The 17,992-nt window shown below is 37.2% G+C and overlaps 1 protein-coding gene and 1 long non-coding RNA gene across 3 annotated transcripts; one reads left to right on the forward strand and one right to left on the reverse strand.

The window, feature by feature from the left end:
• The first annotated feature begins 1,312 nt into the window (after positions 1-1,312).
• LOC147507304 (uncharacterized) lies at positions 1,313-1,744 on the forward strand. Its single transcript, XR_015217619.1, has 2 exons — positions 1,313-1,553; positions 1,585-1,744. It is a non-coding gene; the product is annotated as an uncharacterized LOC147507304 (long non-coding RNA).
• On the reverse strand, positions 1,511-5,302 carry LOC147507305 ((S)-tetrahydroprotoberberine N-methyltransferase-like). 2 transcript variants are annotated; one of them, XM_086600012.1, is made up of 9 exons: positions 5,011-5,302; positions 4,440-4,740; positions 3,429-3,540; positions 3,008-3,232; positions 2,606-2,705; positions 2,393-2,503; positions 2,178-2,267; positions 1,907-1,965; positions 1,511-1,794 (listed from the first exon to the last, which is right to left on the reverse strand). In XM_086600012.1, exons 2-9 carry the CDS (start codon positions 4,669-4,671, stop codon positions 1,599-1,601), a joined length of 1,125 nt encoding a protein of 374 aa, XP_086456138.1. In that variant the 5' UTR covers positions 4,672-4,740; positions 5,011-5,302; the 3' UTR covers positions 1,511-1,598. The 2 variants fall into 2 exon arrangements, with proteins under 2 accessions (XP_086456138.1, XP_086456137.1); XM_086600011.1 differs by having other exon boundaries at positions 4,440-5,301.
• Between the last annotated feature and the right edge of the window lie 12,690 nt (positions 5,303-17,992).

The following is a 17,992-nucleotide window of genomic DNA, read 5'->3' on the forward strand; positions in this document are numbered from 1 at the left end:
TAAAGATAGTGTAATACTGCCCTTCACATTGTTCTAAAAATCGGTCTAGGCGGTCTCTAGGCGCTAGGCAGTACCCAATCAACTCGTCTAGGTCATAGTCGTTTAAAAAATCGGTGGACTAACTAGGCGGTCTCTAGGCAGTCCAGTCAATTTTTTTTTTTTAATGATTAAATATCGAAAAATAAAGGCCCATACAGACTTAAGATTTGAATGAGTTTAAAAGACTTAAGCCTAATGTAAATTATATGTCACCATAACAAAGAGTTTGTTTTTATATGAAATAAATATTCCTCAACTATTACGCATTTTTATAATAAGTATTTTTATTTGTATTTATTTTTTGAATTATAGTAAATGTTTTTTTTCATTTCTTATAGTATATGCATAGTTCGTGATTCGAGCCAACTCGAATTCACCGAATTTTGGTTTTTCAAAACGAATTCGAATGTAAATCGAAATATCCGAAATTCAAATCATTCAAATTCGAATACAACAAAATTTGTTTAATGAATTCGGTTTTGAATTTGTCGAAATTCAAAATTCGAAATTCTTATGAGTATATGTATGTATTGGTATATATATTAGGAAAAAAAAACCCGTCTAGCGTCTAGTCTGTCTAGGCATTGTCTAGAAAGCCTAAGCACTAGGCACTCTCTCACCGCCCAATTGCCACCTAGCGTATTTGAGAACACTGGCCCTCACCCAAATCCCTGGCTCTGACCCTGGGACTCCGGGAGTGTTGTTACGTAATTGTGAAATACAAACCCGTAGTGTTCTCCCACGTGGATTGGTAGACCAATAGTACAGACAAAAAAAAGAAGAAAGAGAAGACAAAATCTGAAGTTGAATAGACACCCAGTTGTTTAATCAGCATCAGATGACGAACTGACAAAATGATTCCGTTGCACAAAGCCACAAACAAACAGAAATATTCCCCAATTGCTTAAGCAATTCAGTAAGAAATGACGTTGTGTTTGCGTTGTCATATTCTGTGGATAAATTAACACGTACGTATGTTTGACGACACATCATGAACTTTACGTTTAGTTTAACAGCATTGTCTAATATTATTCTAGTCCTACATACTAATGGAGGCGATTTGGTAATTGTGTTGTTTTTGTCCGTATTTTAATTACTGTTTGTATTTTTGTATTTTAGGATAATATTATCTCTTGAAAGTTACATATCTGATATCTCACATGTTCTATGGTTTCGTGATAGAGGTGTAAAAACACATCATGTATGTCTCATAGATCGATTTCTTGGTTGGGATTAAATTTAGAGAATGATCAAAGTGAGAATATGATAAAGTTTCTGGTATGTTGAAGGCTTGAACCATATGAAAGAAAGGGAAGGACGAAATATAAGGGGCAACACTATTTCAATTTAAATCCATAAATTCTCCAGGACCCCTACGTATATATGTCTCAGGAAAATGCATTTGTTTGAGTAGCACTTCATCTCAAGTCAGCAGCATTCCGTACCCGAAGAATAAGAAATGAAGCACACCTTTGTTACAACATGTTAAATATATATCTATTATCTTGCAATGCGTTCTCACTTATTGTGAACAAAATCTAATAGAAGTTCGTAGTTCATTATTTTTTCCTAAACAGAACATGTGATATCATCCATTCTTCCCCATTATTACACGAGTATTGCTCACTCATCGCAAGAAAAAAAGTCTGGAAGTGGTTGATACATTTTTCGGCAGCTTCCTCAGTGCCCAAGCAAACTTTCAGTATATCTCTAGCAGCATTGCGATTGTTGAGCAGTTTTTTTAGCCAGCTTTCACTGTAAAGCAAACAATTGGAGAAAAAAAGAGTTATAGTTGTAAGATGGTGCAATATTTGAAAAGTAAATGAATTCAGTAATTTTGTTAAGTATAAATGAGATTCTGTCATACTGAGTTCGCGCCATATGCTTCCCGTTTAATATCCAATGATTCAGGACGGAAACGTCGTCCTACAAGGCATACAAAAATAGTTATCAATGAACTCTCCAATATAAACTTGATAATCGTTTAATAAGAACAATTTAGCCTAATTCACCAGAAAGTTTCGTGATTGAATGTACTGGATGATTAAAATGCTAAATAACTGCATGTGTACCCTACCTGAAGTGTCATTAGAAGCGTGACCATACCAGATCAAAAGTAAGAAAATGTCAGAATTTACCTGGAAATAGAGAAGAGTTGAAGCTGCAATTACAGTAACTGAGCCTTTAAGAAAGAGGTATTCCGAGTACCAGTCGTCGCTGTCAAGTGCCTTAGAGGGAAAAAACCAAAAAGAAAATAAAATAACAATAATAAAAATTGAAATATATAAACATATTCCAAACTTTATCTAAATTATCACATTGATTTAAGTGGGATGTCAATATGTAAATTTACCTCAAATTTCTCAGCAAATAAATTGTGGCAAACATGATCGACAAAGAGTAGAGCGTCCTTTTGCATCCACTTTGAAATCTTGCTTAGAAAGAGTTGTATATTTTTCATGTGCTTCACAAAATATGCAAGAAAGAATCAATTGATGAGACTCGTCCGTTCATATAATTCAGTTCATGGTTTCATGTAAGAGATATATGAGAAGAGTACATTTACCTCGAGGGCTTCAATAATGATTACCCGATCGTATAAGGCCTCCGTTTCATATTTAGTTACATCTGCTAATATGACCTTTACGTTCTGCAAATTAAGATTTCTAGCAAACAAAGTAAATGCATCAATTAGATACCAGACTTGGATGGAATACTTGTTATAGACCATTTCTTAAAGAATAAGACATTCATATATGAGAGCAAATTTTATATATGCGGACTTCTTGACAACATTAGGACGCAAGGTACATATATATAGTTAATCTTATTTGATATTCCTTCGGCCCTTTTGCTAGTCTAGAGCATGAATATTTGCTCCGTCACATTGAAAATGATGTGTGCCAAAATCGTACTGAAGTGGAGTTGCGCTCGTATGTGTATATATGTAAGAGTAAGTTAGACTAACCTGCATTGCTCCTCAATGAAATTTTTTTGTGTATTTGAGTTCGTAATCCCCGTTACATGGCAATTTTTAAACCTTTGAGCAATGTAAGAGATAAGAGCTCCTTGACCACATCCAATGTCCAGAATTGTTAGTCCGTCTTTTATCTGTGCTCGTTCGCAATATAAATCATGCATAGCTGTCTCAGCCTCATCGATTGTCATGGATTGATGCTTAAAGTAACAGGCACTGCGTAACAGTACTATCAAGTGTCAAATACTTATATGAGATGAGACATCTAACTGAGTTGAAATTAGTTCTTTCTGGTTTTTTAGGAAACATCCCAAAAAGTAGTAATTTATTAAAGTTCTAACTCATTTTGTTACTACCTTTTGCATGTAGGGAAGGCTTGTATGCATACGAAAGTAGTAGTCAGAATGTGTACCTTTGTTTGAGCGCTTTCCCAAACGTTAATTTTAAAAAAGGAACTGGAACCTCATATAATTCCCTGTTAATCATCTCCGTATTGCCACCAGATATATCCATGTTTTTTAATGCTGCACCACAAAATCTCACTCATAAGCTGATAAGCAAACACTAACTAGTTATTATTCAAGTGTTATTGAGGATTGATCGGTGAAAACTAAAACGTAAAACAATCAGCTAACTACAAGTTTTGTTGATACCTTAGGAACAGAGAAAGCAATATGGTACTGTTGACAAATTATTGATTCAAACATACCGGACAAAGTTAGAGGGTTCAATCAGTACAGTAGTGTAGAGGGCTCTAAGGCTGGGTGCAATGGCTCTCTATTCCTTCAAAAGTGGAGGGAGTGGCGGTGGTTTTTCCTCCCTATCTCAATATAACTCTCTCTATATAGAGTGTTATTAAGGAATAGTGAGTGCATTCCACGCCATTTGAAATGGCGTGGTTTATAAAAATCCAAACGGCGCTACTTGAAGTGGCGTGGATGGAGTCAATTGTTTTCTGTCCTCACCAAGTCATAAACTAATTATGACCAAAATTATTTTGTGTCCCCACCAATCCAAACGGCGCCACTTGAAGTGGCGTAGAATGGTCCGAACTATTGGACACCAAAATTGACTCTCCATCCTCAAAACACTGTTTTTTTGTAGAATGGAAATAGAGGATGGATACACCATTGGACTCAGCCTAAGCAAATTTATGCACAAAATATGAACAAGATGATATGCCCACCCGCAGGGTGCCTTTGGTGTTATGCTTTTTCAAATGATTATATTGTTCCTACACTGCTACACAACTGTCCTTACTGGCTAGTATCCCTAGCTAAGAAAATTTTAGAATCACTCCACTGCCATCCTGACTCAACACTTGAATTTTTGTCCATTCCAAATTCGTGGTACTTTATTTCCTTTATTTGGTATGGAAGTGACAGCAAAATCTAAGGCTAATAAGAGTGAGTAATAGACTTACAGTTTATGAACTCGAGATGAAAAGCAAGCTGCTCTTCGTTGGTTGGTTTGTAACCCCATTTAAGACGCTTGTCTAGTTGAATCGTTACAAGCTCTCTAAGCTCTTCATTACTGACAAGTCCCCTGTCCAGTCTGTCCAACAACTTGAGCATAGATTCTTTCTTGGGTTGTTCTGAGTCCATGGAGATGGTTATAGCAGGTGAGAGGCATGTTTCCTTTTTTGGAGGTTCCATCAGCCTCAATCGTATGCCTCCCAGGATACAACAACGGAGAGCAAGTCAAGTCACCAGCAATGACCAGCCCTGTAGAAACTCTCAACACACTCCAGACATGTTTTTGGAAGAGAAAATTTTTTGCTTTTCAGCGTGTGTGATAAAAAAGAGAGACCTTTGTTTTATAGATCTGAAACTCGCAACTGAAGGCGAGAATCACTCCAACCACGAAGCATGACTCTACTGTCTAGTTTTATATTGTTTTATAGATCTGAAACTCGCAACTGAAGGCGAGAATCACTCCAACCACGAGACTCTACTGGCTATTTTTATGTACGAGAAAATCGTGATTTGGTTTACCTTTGTTTTATAGATCTGACACTCGCAACTGAGGCCCGAGAATCACTCCAACCACGAAGCACAACTCTACTGGCTAGTTTTATGTTGTTTTATAGATCTGACACTCGCAACTGAAGACGAGAATCACTCCAACCACGAAAACTGGTCACTACAGAGTCTCCAAGTCCCATTAAAATTTTCATGTAAATGGCGCTTAGCCAACGCATGTAAACTTTCACAATCAACCAATGGCATGTGCAGAGCAAACATACAAAAATTTTGACACACCTCCTCAACTCCATACTATACAATTCTAAGTTATCTCAAAATGTCTTAGCTGATAATGCATCTAAATTACGAACCCAACAGCTTCTTCCATCTGGCATAGCCAAGCAGGGGGGAAAAGAGCAAAAAAACGGATGGCCGAGATGACACCTACAAAGGGCCCAAAGACACCGTTGATTTCATACAATACACAAGGAATGTTCATACCAAATATTCCGACTATAAGAGTTTCGGTAGCTTTGGCAAATGATGCAATGGTTAATGTCAGCTGCAGTTGAATCAGTTCATTTCTCTAGTTGGCAAGTTGAATATTAACATAGTCCTCTGTGTCATCAATGTACTCTCGCACTTGGGAATTTAGCCAGAAACCAAGTTGAGTGATAAGCACCCAAAACTGTATTATAAAACCCCGTAGAGACATAACATTTCGGTTAATTTTGTGCTTAATAATCATAAAATAATCGCATTTTCGTGCTTTTGCAGGTTGGAGCAACTAACGTACAAATGATGATAAAGCCAACATTTAAGCACGGAATATGGAGTATACATAAGCTTTCTGATTAAGCTCATGTAAAGCCCAACAAATCCAGACTAAAGCCCAAAGACTCAAACAGTACATAATCTAATCAGAAACGGGATTACATGCATAGAAACATCAAACTGTCGAAGCTCATATCTCTTGAACCAGGACTCCGAATGCGACAAGTGAGCTGCTCAGACGATCAGTGCGACGAACTCTACGCATAGGCGGGAAGTTGCAAAAATGTCAAAAGATCGGACCGCCACTAGACAAAACACATGGACCCACCATGCGGGCCCGCAAGATTTGATGAGTCATCATGCAAGACAAAATAATTGGTACAAATAATTGGTGCAAATTTGACACCTTGCATGAAATTAATGAAGTTGGTTGGATTTAGGTGATGATTATCTAGAAAATGAAAGGTGTCAAATGGGGGTTTAGTTTTGGATAAGAGGAAAGTAAATGAAGGGGGAGTGTCTCACGTGGGAGAAGAGAAAAAGCTCTCTTATGTAAAAGGGGGCTGATTTTTGGGAGCTAGCTAGCATTTACTTCCTTAAGGATTTTTCCTTTTTTCCATTTTTCTTGTCTTGATCTTTTAGTTTTTTATTTTGTTTTTTAGTTTTAGTTGTAGTAAAAGCTTGTAACATTTTAATGGTGGACAACACTTTCTTTGTCTTGAAATAAACTTCTTTCTTCCTTAGTTAAAAACAGGTTGTTACATCTTGTTTCTTCTCTAATTTTATAAATCTGTCTTGTAGTTTTAATCCAATCCTAGGATCATGAAATAAAACCCTCCAAGGTGGAAGGTTAATGATGCTCATGTGAGGATTCGTAGAAATTTCTAAGAAATAGAATTCACTGCCTGGACTTAAGGGCACATATAGCACACTACCCCTAAATGGTAGTGCCCAACCAAACTTGATACCTGTAAATTAAGAAGGACTCGCGTGTGCCTCCTTTTTTATGCCTAGGCTACCCGCGCACGAGTCTTCTCTAATATCTTATTTTCATAGTTAACAAGATTATGTTGTATGAGTCCAGGAGTTGAGATGGGATTTTAGAGATGAAATCCCAGTTCAACTTCTTATGCTAGGGAAATGGACTTAGAGATGAGTTCATCTCGGTAGGGATCGACGCTCAAGCTAGTTCGAGTTTGATAATGAACCCAAAACAGTTTAGAGAAGGTAGTAATCCGATTTTAAGAGAAGTTAATAAGACCTCACATGAGTAGAATGATTCTCCACCTCTTCTTTCTCTTTGAATTATCTTACAAAATTCTTAGTTCTTTTTTGTTTTTGTTGTGTTTCGCATTTTAAGCGTTCATAGAATTTAAACAACAAAATTAAACTTAGCTAGTAATCCAATATGAAACTTACTCACTAGTTTGCCTACTTAGAGTATAAGAAAGTTGTATGATGTCCTAGAATTTAGGTTAGTTCGAATCCCTACTCGAGTTTAACGCACGAATACATGAGTAAGGACTTGAGTCTACACCGAATGGAAACAAAACTTTAATCTTATTACCGCAAAGTGATAGATATCATTGAGACATACAAAAAGGCAACACTTTCAATAAGCCAAATATTAATCATTTTGACAATGAATAGTAAAGTAAATTGATACAGCCATCTCTGTTTCCTTTTCCATGTGTTTGTTATTTTGTGGTTTAAGATGGTAATAGCCCTATAAACTGCTCATGGTTGGAGAAACCTTACGTTGCGGTGACTCAAACTTGAGGGACTGTAATCTTTATATATATATATATATGATAGCAGTCCCTTTTGCTGCGCTATGAGGGTGTCCACGTCGGCAAATTTTAAGTACCCTCTTTACTCACGAGAAATCAGGAGAAACCCCGCGATTTAAACTCCCAAAAGTGATCAAACCTAAACCTAAAAAACCCCACGAAAACACTTAGTCCCAAAGAAAAAACAATTCATCAAAGATATATACAAGATATAAAACCCCCACGAATTCTCCGAATTCTCCCCTTTCTGGCGCTCCGACTATGCTATCTTCACCATCTCTTTCAAGGTAACCCAGAATCTCTAACTTTAATAATATGATCTATGTTGCTTAAAAGTTCATTAGGTAATAATAATAAATATACTTTCTATGTACCAATTGCTACTGAGTACAAGAGGATGGAAACCCAGGATGCTATTCCACACCCCTGCAGCTACAATCTGCTGGTCAACCTATAAAAAAACGGAAGAGATAGTAATAATACTAGGTAACGAATCTCTAGCGTCAGATTCAAATTTAAAGTGCCATCCAAACTTATTATCGGTATCTCTCTCTCAAAAAAATTCTATACGCTTCTTCTTCACCTAAATCTGACGAGGGAAAAGTTCACTGCTTTTCAGTATAAGCCGGAAGCTAACAAATAAAGTTTCAGGTCTACAAGGTAAATTTGAAGTCCATGTCAATTGTTTTTCTTTTCTATCTCTTCTTTATTTACGAGAGTTACTACTCCCCCCTCTCTCTAGAACAATGGGTATTTTTTATTGGTGGCAAATTGGGTTTTTGATTGAGTTTATTATTTCTGGATTTAGCATGGTTTTTTTGTAATGACATTTGGTTCAATTTGGTGCAGGAAATAAATAACCAAAATATTGGTTTTGGGTCTGTGGCACTTGAGGAAGAGGCTGCTCCATTACCCAAAGTGTCGGGGCAAAAACTGAAGCAAAACAGATCTACCCAGACACTCTTAAAAATCTACCTTATGAATATCAAAACCCATAGAATGACACACACAATTGAATGATAATGATAGTAAATGGGATGGTTTGTTTGGATGTTTGAGACTAAACCACGTTTTAGTTCAGTGGCTGCCTCCATACCCCAGAGGGATCAAGTCTTTGAAAGTTTATGGAGTATATAGCTTTCAATGTAGTTCTGTTGCTGAAAACTCTTCAATATGTAACCATCCGAAAAACAAGGGGATCTCTGGATATGGATCCTTATCCCTAGTTTTCAGTTACATTGGAGAGTCAAAATCTATCCCTAGTTTTCAGTTACATTGGATAGAGTCAAAATCTCCAGATTAGATTCTGTGAGATCCGGCTGGGACTTGTTTTCAGCTGATTACGGGCTTATAGTGAGGCTTGGCCCACATGCCATGATGTGCACTGACTACGAACCCGGGCTAAGCCTGTAGATTTAAAGGGTCCAGTCTAGGTGCCATGTCCAAAGAACATGCCCAGCTGGTCCATAGAGACGTTGTACTGCTGAATTATGTAGACATAAGATGTCATGGTGTCTCTTCAGCATCATTTGTCATTGATGCCTCAGAGTGCTGAATGCATAGATTATGAGTCTGATGTTTAAGAACATAAGTGAGTCGTATTGCAAAATCTCATGTGTGTCCGCACAAGTGTCTCTGGTTAGGCCCTAGTGTTTTGGCAGCATATGTGAGTCTTGCGGAAAGACGTTCGTAAGCTTATGCCACATAAATGTTCTTTAACTCTCTGTCTTGAGAGCATGGAGCACAGATAGTCTAGCTTGGGAATGTATGATCTTAAGCTCATCAACGTAAAGAGAAAATATTTTCATTCAGTTTGTAGAGTTTTGGACCTGGTGAAGTCTTAGAGATGCTTAAAAATTGAGATCTGCCTAGTGACGCTGAGGTCAGTCCTAGTTATATGTTCAGCGTACAATGTTGTGTTCCACTCCGTCTTCTGTACCACCTGATATTGTGGGAGTTGAGGGTTGATGCCCCCTTGCTTTGACTTTGTACCATCTTCTGTGATGATTCACTATGAAGATCGTGATGTTGCTGCTGGATTAGTGAGCATGAGAGGTGTTGATCGAATACTGAAGAGTCTAACAAGTAAGCTTTTGGGAGTCGCTCGATGTAGTGTGGCCCAAATAACGAGACCATGCTCATGCCAATGTGGAAGGAGAAGGTACTTCTGAACCAATTCCTGATGTTGTAGATATGATGTACAGTCTGCTAGCTCTAACCATGTCTTTGGTTGCTCAAGGAGCCACAAGATGAGAGACAATTCTGGAGATAACCACCCTGATAAGAGAGTTAGGAGGGACCCTTATTCTAGTTAAGTACCATTTTCATTGTCATTTCAGTATGCTGAGGAGGTCTTGGCTAAGTATTCCAGTCCTTGCCATGAAGCTTGCATTGAAGCAGAGTTAGAGCTTCAATGCTTACGAGACAAAGTTGCCACTTTGTTGGAGGGAGCCCGGCAACTTAGGGAGATTAGCCACCCATGATGAGATGAGTGTCTAAAAATTTAGAGATGACTACTTTAATAATTGATAGGCTCAGTGAGTCCTAAAATATTGTACAAATTATGGAGTATGACCGTCGTCTAAGTAAGGAGCATACAAGTCGTGTTGTGCAGGAGTATTGGCATGTATATTAGCAAAGTAATATATAAAATGCACGACATGAATATTAGCAAAGTAATATATTACCGCCTCCCAATACTACATGTGGATTTCATTCAAATGTAGTGTTGAATAAGAATCGACAACAAATCTAGGTTCGGTAAGTTCTGTTCACAGAATTACTCGGTTGAATTATGCAACCAGGCTGAGCATGTTGTCATACTCAGATTATATATATTGTATGACAGTGTGAACTGTAGCTAAAGAATAACCCGATTGAAGCATAATCGGACTGAGCAGTTTTGTAAGAATGCTCAGATAAAATAAGTTTATATAGTTATGATAGGGTTATATACTAAAAACATTACTTTTTTATTAACTCTAATTCTTTATATTTTGAATGAGAATCATATGGGCAAATGTTATGCATATTATATATGTTATTAGTTATATGCATGTGTCTAATACTTTATGTTGTAGATGATATGGTGTGAACACACGTAAGATCATATCATCATTTTTTATAAAGTATAAGTAATCGTTCACAACCTAGATGGATTTGAACAAACCATTAGTACGGTTGTAGTATAATCTGGTATTAGTCTATTTTGACTATAGGATTACACTAGTACACTTTGTGTGTATTGAACAGGACTAAGTGAGGTTGTTTCTCCTTATACTGACTATATAAGAGAACAAACGCCTCTGTTATTATGGATGCTTGTCCTCATAATCCGGATATAATAACGGGCACTTACATGCATTCTACATTGCTTTAAATCATCAATGAGTGAGATTCTTGGTGAATCAACAAACTCGATGGATTAGGTAATGACATTGTATGTAAGGTGTGCTGTTGATTATAGAAGGAATTTGTGTCCCGCAAAGAAGTCGGGTTGATGATGTCCCCTTGAGGAGGAGCTCAAAAGATTGTCATGTAAACCCCGCAGTGGATTTATTCCAACATGACAATGAGGTTGAGTGGGTACTACTCAAGGACATAAGAAGTTGATTAATGTAGTTGTCGGTAGAACTTGACTTAATCAACGGACATTCGATATCTTAAACACGGGAGATCAATGAGCATATAATATGGAGCCCATAAACGCCGACACGTAATTTGGGATTAGAGCAAAGAGTGCAACAATGGCCTTTAGTGGAATAAGCCATTTGTTGACGGACTTGGGCCGCGTGTTCTCGGGCTAACATGGGAAGCCCAAGCCCGTCAGGAGGCCCAACCCTAATTTCTCCTCATGGTCCCTGTTGTAGCCTATAAATAGAATACTTTCTCTTTGGCCGAAATTAACTATTTACTGGTTCTGAAAAAGAGGCAAGAAAAGTAGATCTGAATTCGTTTCTGATCTTGAGAGAAAGAAAGGGATTGGTAGATCGTTGCCCACACAACGTCCAATCTGTTCTAAAGGAATACAATAGAAGATTAAGAGGTTGATCGTTGATTCGGATTCATAAAGCTTGGATTCTCAGAGTTATCAAAACCGGATCTGAAAAGGTATGTTCTCCAATCACAAATTGTGGACACCCATTAATTCCGCTGCGCCTGGTGTTCGCGGTTTGTAGAAATTTGCATTATGAATAACGGTTCCTATAAGTTGAACCCTTGGAGGTGTTATCATAGACATTTTTGGAAAAGATTATCCCAGTTAGCGTGAAGCATAGCTAGGCTGAGCTTTTTTGTTGTAAAGCTCATATATGACATTAATGTACAGAGTCTGATTCTATACATATTGTCTTCGGTTTAGAGGGTCAATGCCATACAACCGTACCAACCGATGTTCTCTATCCAAACTTGGCGGCGCCTCCAAGGGATAGATTGCATCAAGCACTTGGGTTTTTAAAGTCCTAAAAGTTCAGAGTTACCCAGTTCACAAATAGGACCGAGCCAGAGGGTCAACGCCATTTACTCGGACCAAGGTACATTGCACTTCTGTACTTTGGCTTTTTGAACTTCGGGGATTTGTGTTTCACACCAAAGCCAGGCAAGAGGGTCAAAGCCATATACCTGGACCCGATACTTTAGTCGTACGGGACATTTTTCAAGCCCGACGACTTCGCAAAGACTTGCCTTATCACCGCCCCACCGATGTAGAGGGTTTTTCACAAACAGAGGATCGCCAAGTCCGTATTCAAGCCGAGGGTCAATGCCATTAACCACATTAAACCCCCAAAGCACACCGAAAGTGGCAAAACTTGGATTACAGAATAAATGGGAGGGGATTATCCACCAGTCCCATTTTAACCAGGTGCGCTAAGCATTTGAACCTGAATTTTGTAGTAGCAAGTAGGAGGTAGTTCACTGATTCTAACCTGACCAGGCGCGCTGAGCACTTGAACCTGGGTTTAGGTTCAAAGATTGAGCATGTAAGAATGATTTTCTGAGCTCATCTTGAGCTTTGCTTTGCAAACTTCGGTGTTGTAGTGAAAACCTTGTGGATTTTCAAAAGCTCAGAAACACTTCAGATAGTAGTTCAACTATGGCTGAGAATCCATATCAATCAGCCCAGACTTTCTTGAATTAATTGTTGCAAGTGTTGAGGCTTTGACGCCCCCATCATAGGTTTTGATATGTTGGAATGGTATATCAAAAATATTATGGTTCCGATATGTCCCTGCACGCCCCCAGATTAAACTGTACTGAGGTTGATATTTTCATTAGGGGCTTTAAACTGCCTTCTCCATTTGCATGGATTGATTTGCATTGTTGCGACTGATGCACTGTTGACGCCCCCAGAATTGCGGCGGACTAACAACATTGTAATTGATACGGTGCTGAAGAGATATTGACCATTGATTTGGATCGAACCTTAAATGTTCTCTCTGTATGGGAAATTTAGAAGTCTAATGATAAATCCAACCCAAATATATATCGTGATATCCAAATGACCGGCTATGTTGTGGATGATCTGAGAAAACTCTGTGAATTGTAGACTAGATCTCTGCCTATAATTCGTTATAGCTAGAGATGTAGTCTACTAAAACGAAGTAAACTGTGAATTGTAGACTCATTTTGATGGATTTCTTTATTGGATCACAATTGAAATCAATGACAAAAGTAGCTTATTAGACTTTAACCCTCAGAAACTGAGCATGCTTAGGTAGACGCTCTTGTTTTAAACCTCTAAAGATAATTCAATGTCACCAGATGACTCCGAGGGATAAGGTAAAGTAATTGTCTTGTACTGGCTAGAATGACACCTTTGACATATACAGTTAACTAGCCTTAGAGTTTTGTTGAGGTCGCCCCCAGTGATGTTAAAGTTTTCAAAAATTTAAATCTTCTTCAACAGTAGCATACCTATCTGCTCGCACCAGCAAATCCTGAACCATTTCTAGAGGCTTCAGAGTTAGTGAGTTACACAAACCAGACTTATCAAAAGGAAGAGCATTTTTGAAAGCTTGCGTAACAACGTCATCTGGGACATTGTTGACCTCCTTGAGCAGCACCCTGAGTTTTCTGACAAAGTCTCAAATGCTTTCTCCTTTCTCCATGTCGAGGTTGAAAATAGTTTCTGAACCTTTGATGGTCTTCTTGTTGTAGCGATAATGTTTTGAAAATTTATCAGCGAGCTGTGGAAATGTATGGATTGAACGAGGACGGAGCTCGTTAAACCAGGTCAAAGCTTCTCTGCTAAGGGTAGCTTGGAACACTATGCACATCAACGCATCATTGTTGTTAAAATGAGCCATAAAATTTATTCTCCTTCTACTTTTTAAAAAAACTTTTAAATCTAATCTGTTGTATGAAAAGTACAACATAACATTGCATGGGAGGTACAAGAATTAAGCATGCAAAATTGTAAATACACGAGTAAAAGGACAAAAGAGCATCTATTGGTTATGTTGGATCCGTTCCTAAAGTTAAGGATTTAGAATCAACACAAGAAGAAAACAGTAAGAACTTAGAAATGACAAGAAATTAAGAAGACCTGAATTATGAAAAAGTTAAAGGTCTTAGAATTAAGACAATAAGAGCATCTCTAGGTGGTGGTAGTATATTCTTCAAAGTTGAAGACGAAATTTGAAGAATCCAGACGCAAATTTTGACCAACTCTAAGTGGTTATAAATATCGACCGCAAAATTGATTGTAGTCCCCACCATGCGCACCATTAATAATGTCGTGCGCCAGTACCATTGTCGCGCCCCATTGGTACTGTCGTGCCATTGCTAATGTCACATGCTATCGAGTAAAAAGTCGGGAATTTCACAAATTGCTTCATTATCACCCAACACTCCAAAAATATCTCCACAACCATTTCATTTTACCATGCCTTCTTCTTCATCATTGCAAAAACTAGCCAATCTACCGACGTTGGCGAATTAACTCAACAATTATGTTATTTTGATACACTCGATCAAGAGAGGTGCCAAATTTGCATCTTGAGAAAACACCTTGTATTATCATGCAAGTATTTGAATGCAAGGTGTCCTAAAGCACCACATTGCCAAGGTTATATGCTCATACACAGAAGTTGTAACGAAGATGGTGAAGAAGTAAGATTTTTGAAATGCATGTATGATATATGTCCCGGTATGGAATATATATATATATATATATATATATATATATATATATATATATATATATATATATATATATATATATATATATATATATATGTATATATATATCCTACCTACATTAATATCCATTCTCCCAAGATGCTCATAGTGAGCCACATCAGCAAAGTTTTTAAAATAGTCCCTATTTGAAAAATAATTACTTGCCTTCTTACCAAACTAACCTTGAATTTGGCTTGCTTTCTAATTTAATATAAGTCAAAATTGTCTTTTTATGTGTTATGTTAAAACAAAAAACAAAGCTACCCCATTATTTCATTATTTCAAATGTACGCATGGGAAGAAAAAAAAAACAAATTCTATTGGATATGGATATGGATTAGTTAATAGATATGGATATGGATTAGTTAATAGATATGGATATGGAGTTAATGGATCATGATATGTATTAGTTATTGGATATGGATTAGTTAATAGATATGGATATGGAGTTAATGGATCATGATATGTACATTAATATCCATTCTCCCAGGATGCTCATAGTGAGCCACATCAGCAAAATTTTTAAAATAGTCCCTATTTGAAAAATAATTACTTGCCTTCTTACCAAACTAACCTTGAATTTGGCCTGCTCTCTAATTTAATATAAATCAAAATTGTATTTTCATGTGTTATGTTAAAACAAAAAACAAAGCTACACCATTATTTCATTATTTCAAATGTACGCATGGGATGAAAAAAAAAACAAATTCTATTGGATATGGTTAATAGATATGGATATGGAGTTATTAGTTATTGGATATGGATTAGTTAATAGATATGGATATGGAGTTAATGGATCAACAACAGAATTCTTATGCTACACAACTGCCTGTCATATTAAAATCTAAAACCCTTATTTCTCACACTCCAATCAAAATCTCCTCTAACAATGCCAAATTTCATAATCAGAGATTCCACTGCTTCACTCATAACCTTATGTAGTTCTATGGCAGATTTTGGGGCATTCAAGGGGACAAGCTACCTCATCTTTAACGATCACACCACCCAAAGACACATAGATTATTCAATGTTGTTCACTCATAACCTTCAGAAGTTATGTGGCAGATTTTGGAGCATTGCAGCACAAGCTACCTCATCTTTAACGATCACACCACCCAAAGAAACATAGATTATTCAATCTTTGTTTCACAAGTGTAATCATACGCTACCTCATCTTTAATGATCACACCACCCAATAGACATAGATTATTCAATGTTGTTCACTCATAACCTTCTCAGAGTTCCGCGGGCGCATTCTCCAAACAAATTGTGAATAGCCTATAAGAGATAAGTTGAAACAGGTGAAAAGGCCAAGCTATGGAAAATATGGACACATGTATCTCACTAAATTTGCAATTCTGCAACAATGTGAATATCAGTGGTCGCGCTCGGATGCTACAGGAAAAACATCACTCCAAACACATGTGAATTGCCTATTGAAAAGGTCCAATCTAAGGTAAATATACATCCATGGATATTACTAAACCTCGGGCAAGAGCAAGAGTCGATTCTTCCCATGCATGGTTATGTTATCAATAAAAAGGAAGCTTTAGTTCTTCTTCAGGCTCAAATGGCTGAAAATGGGGATGCTATAAGTAAGGATGAAGAAATTGAACTGGAATTAAGAGAGTACCTTGCTTCTTTGAATTCCAAACTTGAGAAGGAAAATTTAAGAAAATAGTCGGAGAAGGTTTTATTTACGATTGAAAATTTGGATAAAACAAGCATTTTAGCACAAAAAAACTGGCACTTTGATTGTAAAGCTACGGAATTGCTCAAAGCTGAAGAGGAGAGAACTAGGCTGCATTCAAAGATGAAGCAGTACAAAGAAAAGCTTAGTTTTGTGTTAAAGGAAATTGAAAATCGTAAGAGGAAATCAAAGAAGTTTGAGGCTGATGTTGAAGCAGTTGAAGGTGTTATATTGATCGGTACCACGGTCGGAAGGAGATGGAACTCACATATCGATCAAGTATCCGTTATCAAAGAGAGAGAAGTTATGAAAGAAATGCCAGAGAGTGGGATAGATGAAGTGCAAAAGCTAATTGTTGAATATCATAAGTGTGTCTTCGAATCAGATTTGAAGGACCATGAAATATAGATACTGGAAGAAGAAGTGCAAAGTGAGAGTAACAACCTTGAGGAACTGAAGCCAAACATGGTTACTGCAAACCAAAATAAGGCTAAAGTACTAGATAACACAAGGAGCTTTTTTAAGGCTGCTAATGACGAAAACGAGTCGTGGTCTATATCTGAGAAACTTGAAGAAGTTCTTCAAGAGGCTCGGATGTCTGTTTTGGAAGCGGAGTCAACTAACCCCTATATTAGATTATTAAGAATGAGGTTTATAGGATGAAAAATGAAGAGTCAACTCCCTAATTTTGCCTCTTTTAGTTTTCTTAACAAACTAAATTATCTTGCATGACAACGAAAGTGTATATTGAAGCATAATAATTAGAAGGGTTAGATAGACTTACCACCCCCCCCCCCCATTTGTAAGATCCAACGGTCAAATTTCTTCATCTGAAAAAAAAAATCATCTCGTAGCCGTTGGATCTTGCAATTGGGGGGGGGGGAGGGGGTATCACTAATATTTTTGAAAATGGGGGGGTAACACTAATTGCAACTATTAAGGGGTAAGTCTAACTAACCCTAATTAGAAGGTATCCTGCATAAGAACTTGGCACAAGTGCACAATGGCACAATACTACCGTTTAAATGAAATTTTCACAGATCGTGCTGAATAATAATATGTTTCTGACTTTCTAATGACACATTTAAATAGTACTTCTGACTAAAATATAACTCTAATTTGTGAAGATAATGGGGGTTATTTGGTGCTTTAAGCATTAAAAATAAAACAGAAAAAAGGAGGTTGTTGTCTTGTTGATGACTATCTTATGCTTAGTGACACTATTTGTATATAAACAAAAACAGCATCACACAAACACCTTACCTTGGGATTTGAAATTGAAGAGTGGAGGAAGAGGTCGACAATTAGGGAAGTGGGTATTTGGGCCTCTCAACTCATCAAAGAAAGGGTGGATGCAAGCTTCCAATTGCCACCATAAATTACAAAAATGATAGATAGTCAACTTTGTGAATCAACAACATCATGACACGTGTCTCATAGAAATAAACTTACAGCAGGCAACGGAGATTAGAGAGTAATTGAGGAATCTGGAGACCAAGTCTACAGCTTCTGGAGGTAGACGCTTTTGGAAAACCTGGTCAAACAAGAAAGAATTTGCAGTTAATCTTTAATTCAAGAG

This window comes from Coptis chinensis, chromosome 3 (genome assembly GCF_015680905.1).
Source record: "Coptis chinensis isolate HL-2020 chromosome 3, ASM1568090v1, whole genome shotgun sequence".
In the NCBI taxonomy this organism is placed as follows: domain Eukaryota; kingdom Viridiplantae; phylum Streptophyta; class Magnoliopsida; order Ranunculales; family Ranunculaceae; genus Coptis; species Coptis chinensis.

Coding starts and splice junctions, on each gene's coding strand:
- LOC147507305 (XM_086600012.1), bottom strand. CDS start 4,671: ATGGAACCTCCAAAAAAGGAAACATGCCTCTCACCTGCTATAACCATC. Junction 3,541..4,439: donor TCATCTCGAGTTCATAAACT/GTAAGTCTATTA, acceptor TTTGTGGTGCAG/CATTAAAAAACATGGATATA. Junction 3,233..3,428: donor GGGAAAGCGCTCAAACAAAG/GTACACATTCTG, acceptor ACTGTTACGCAG/TGCCTGTTACTTTAAGCATC.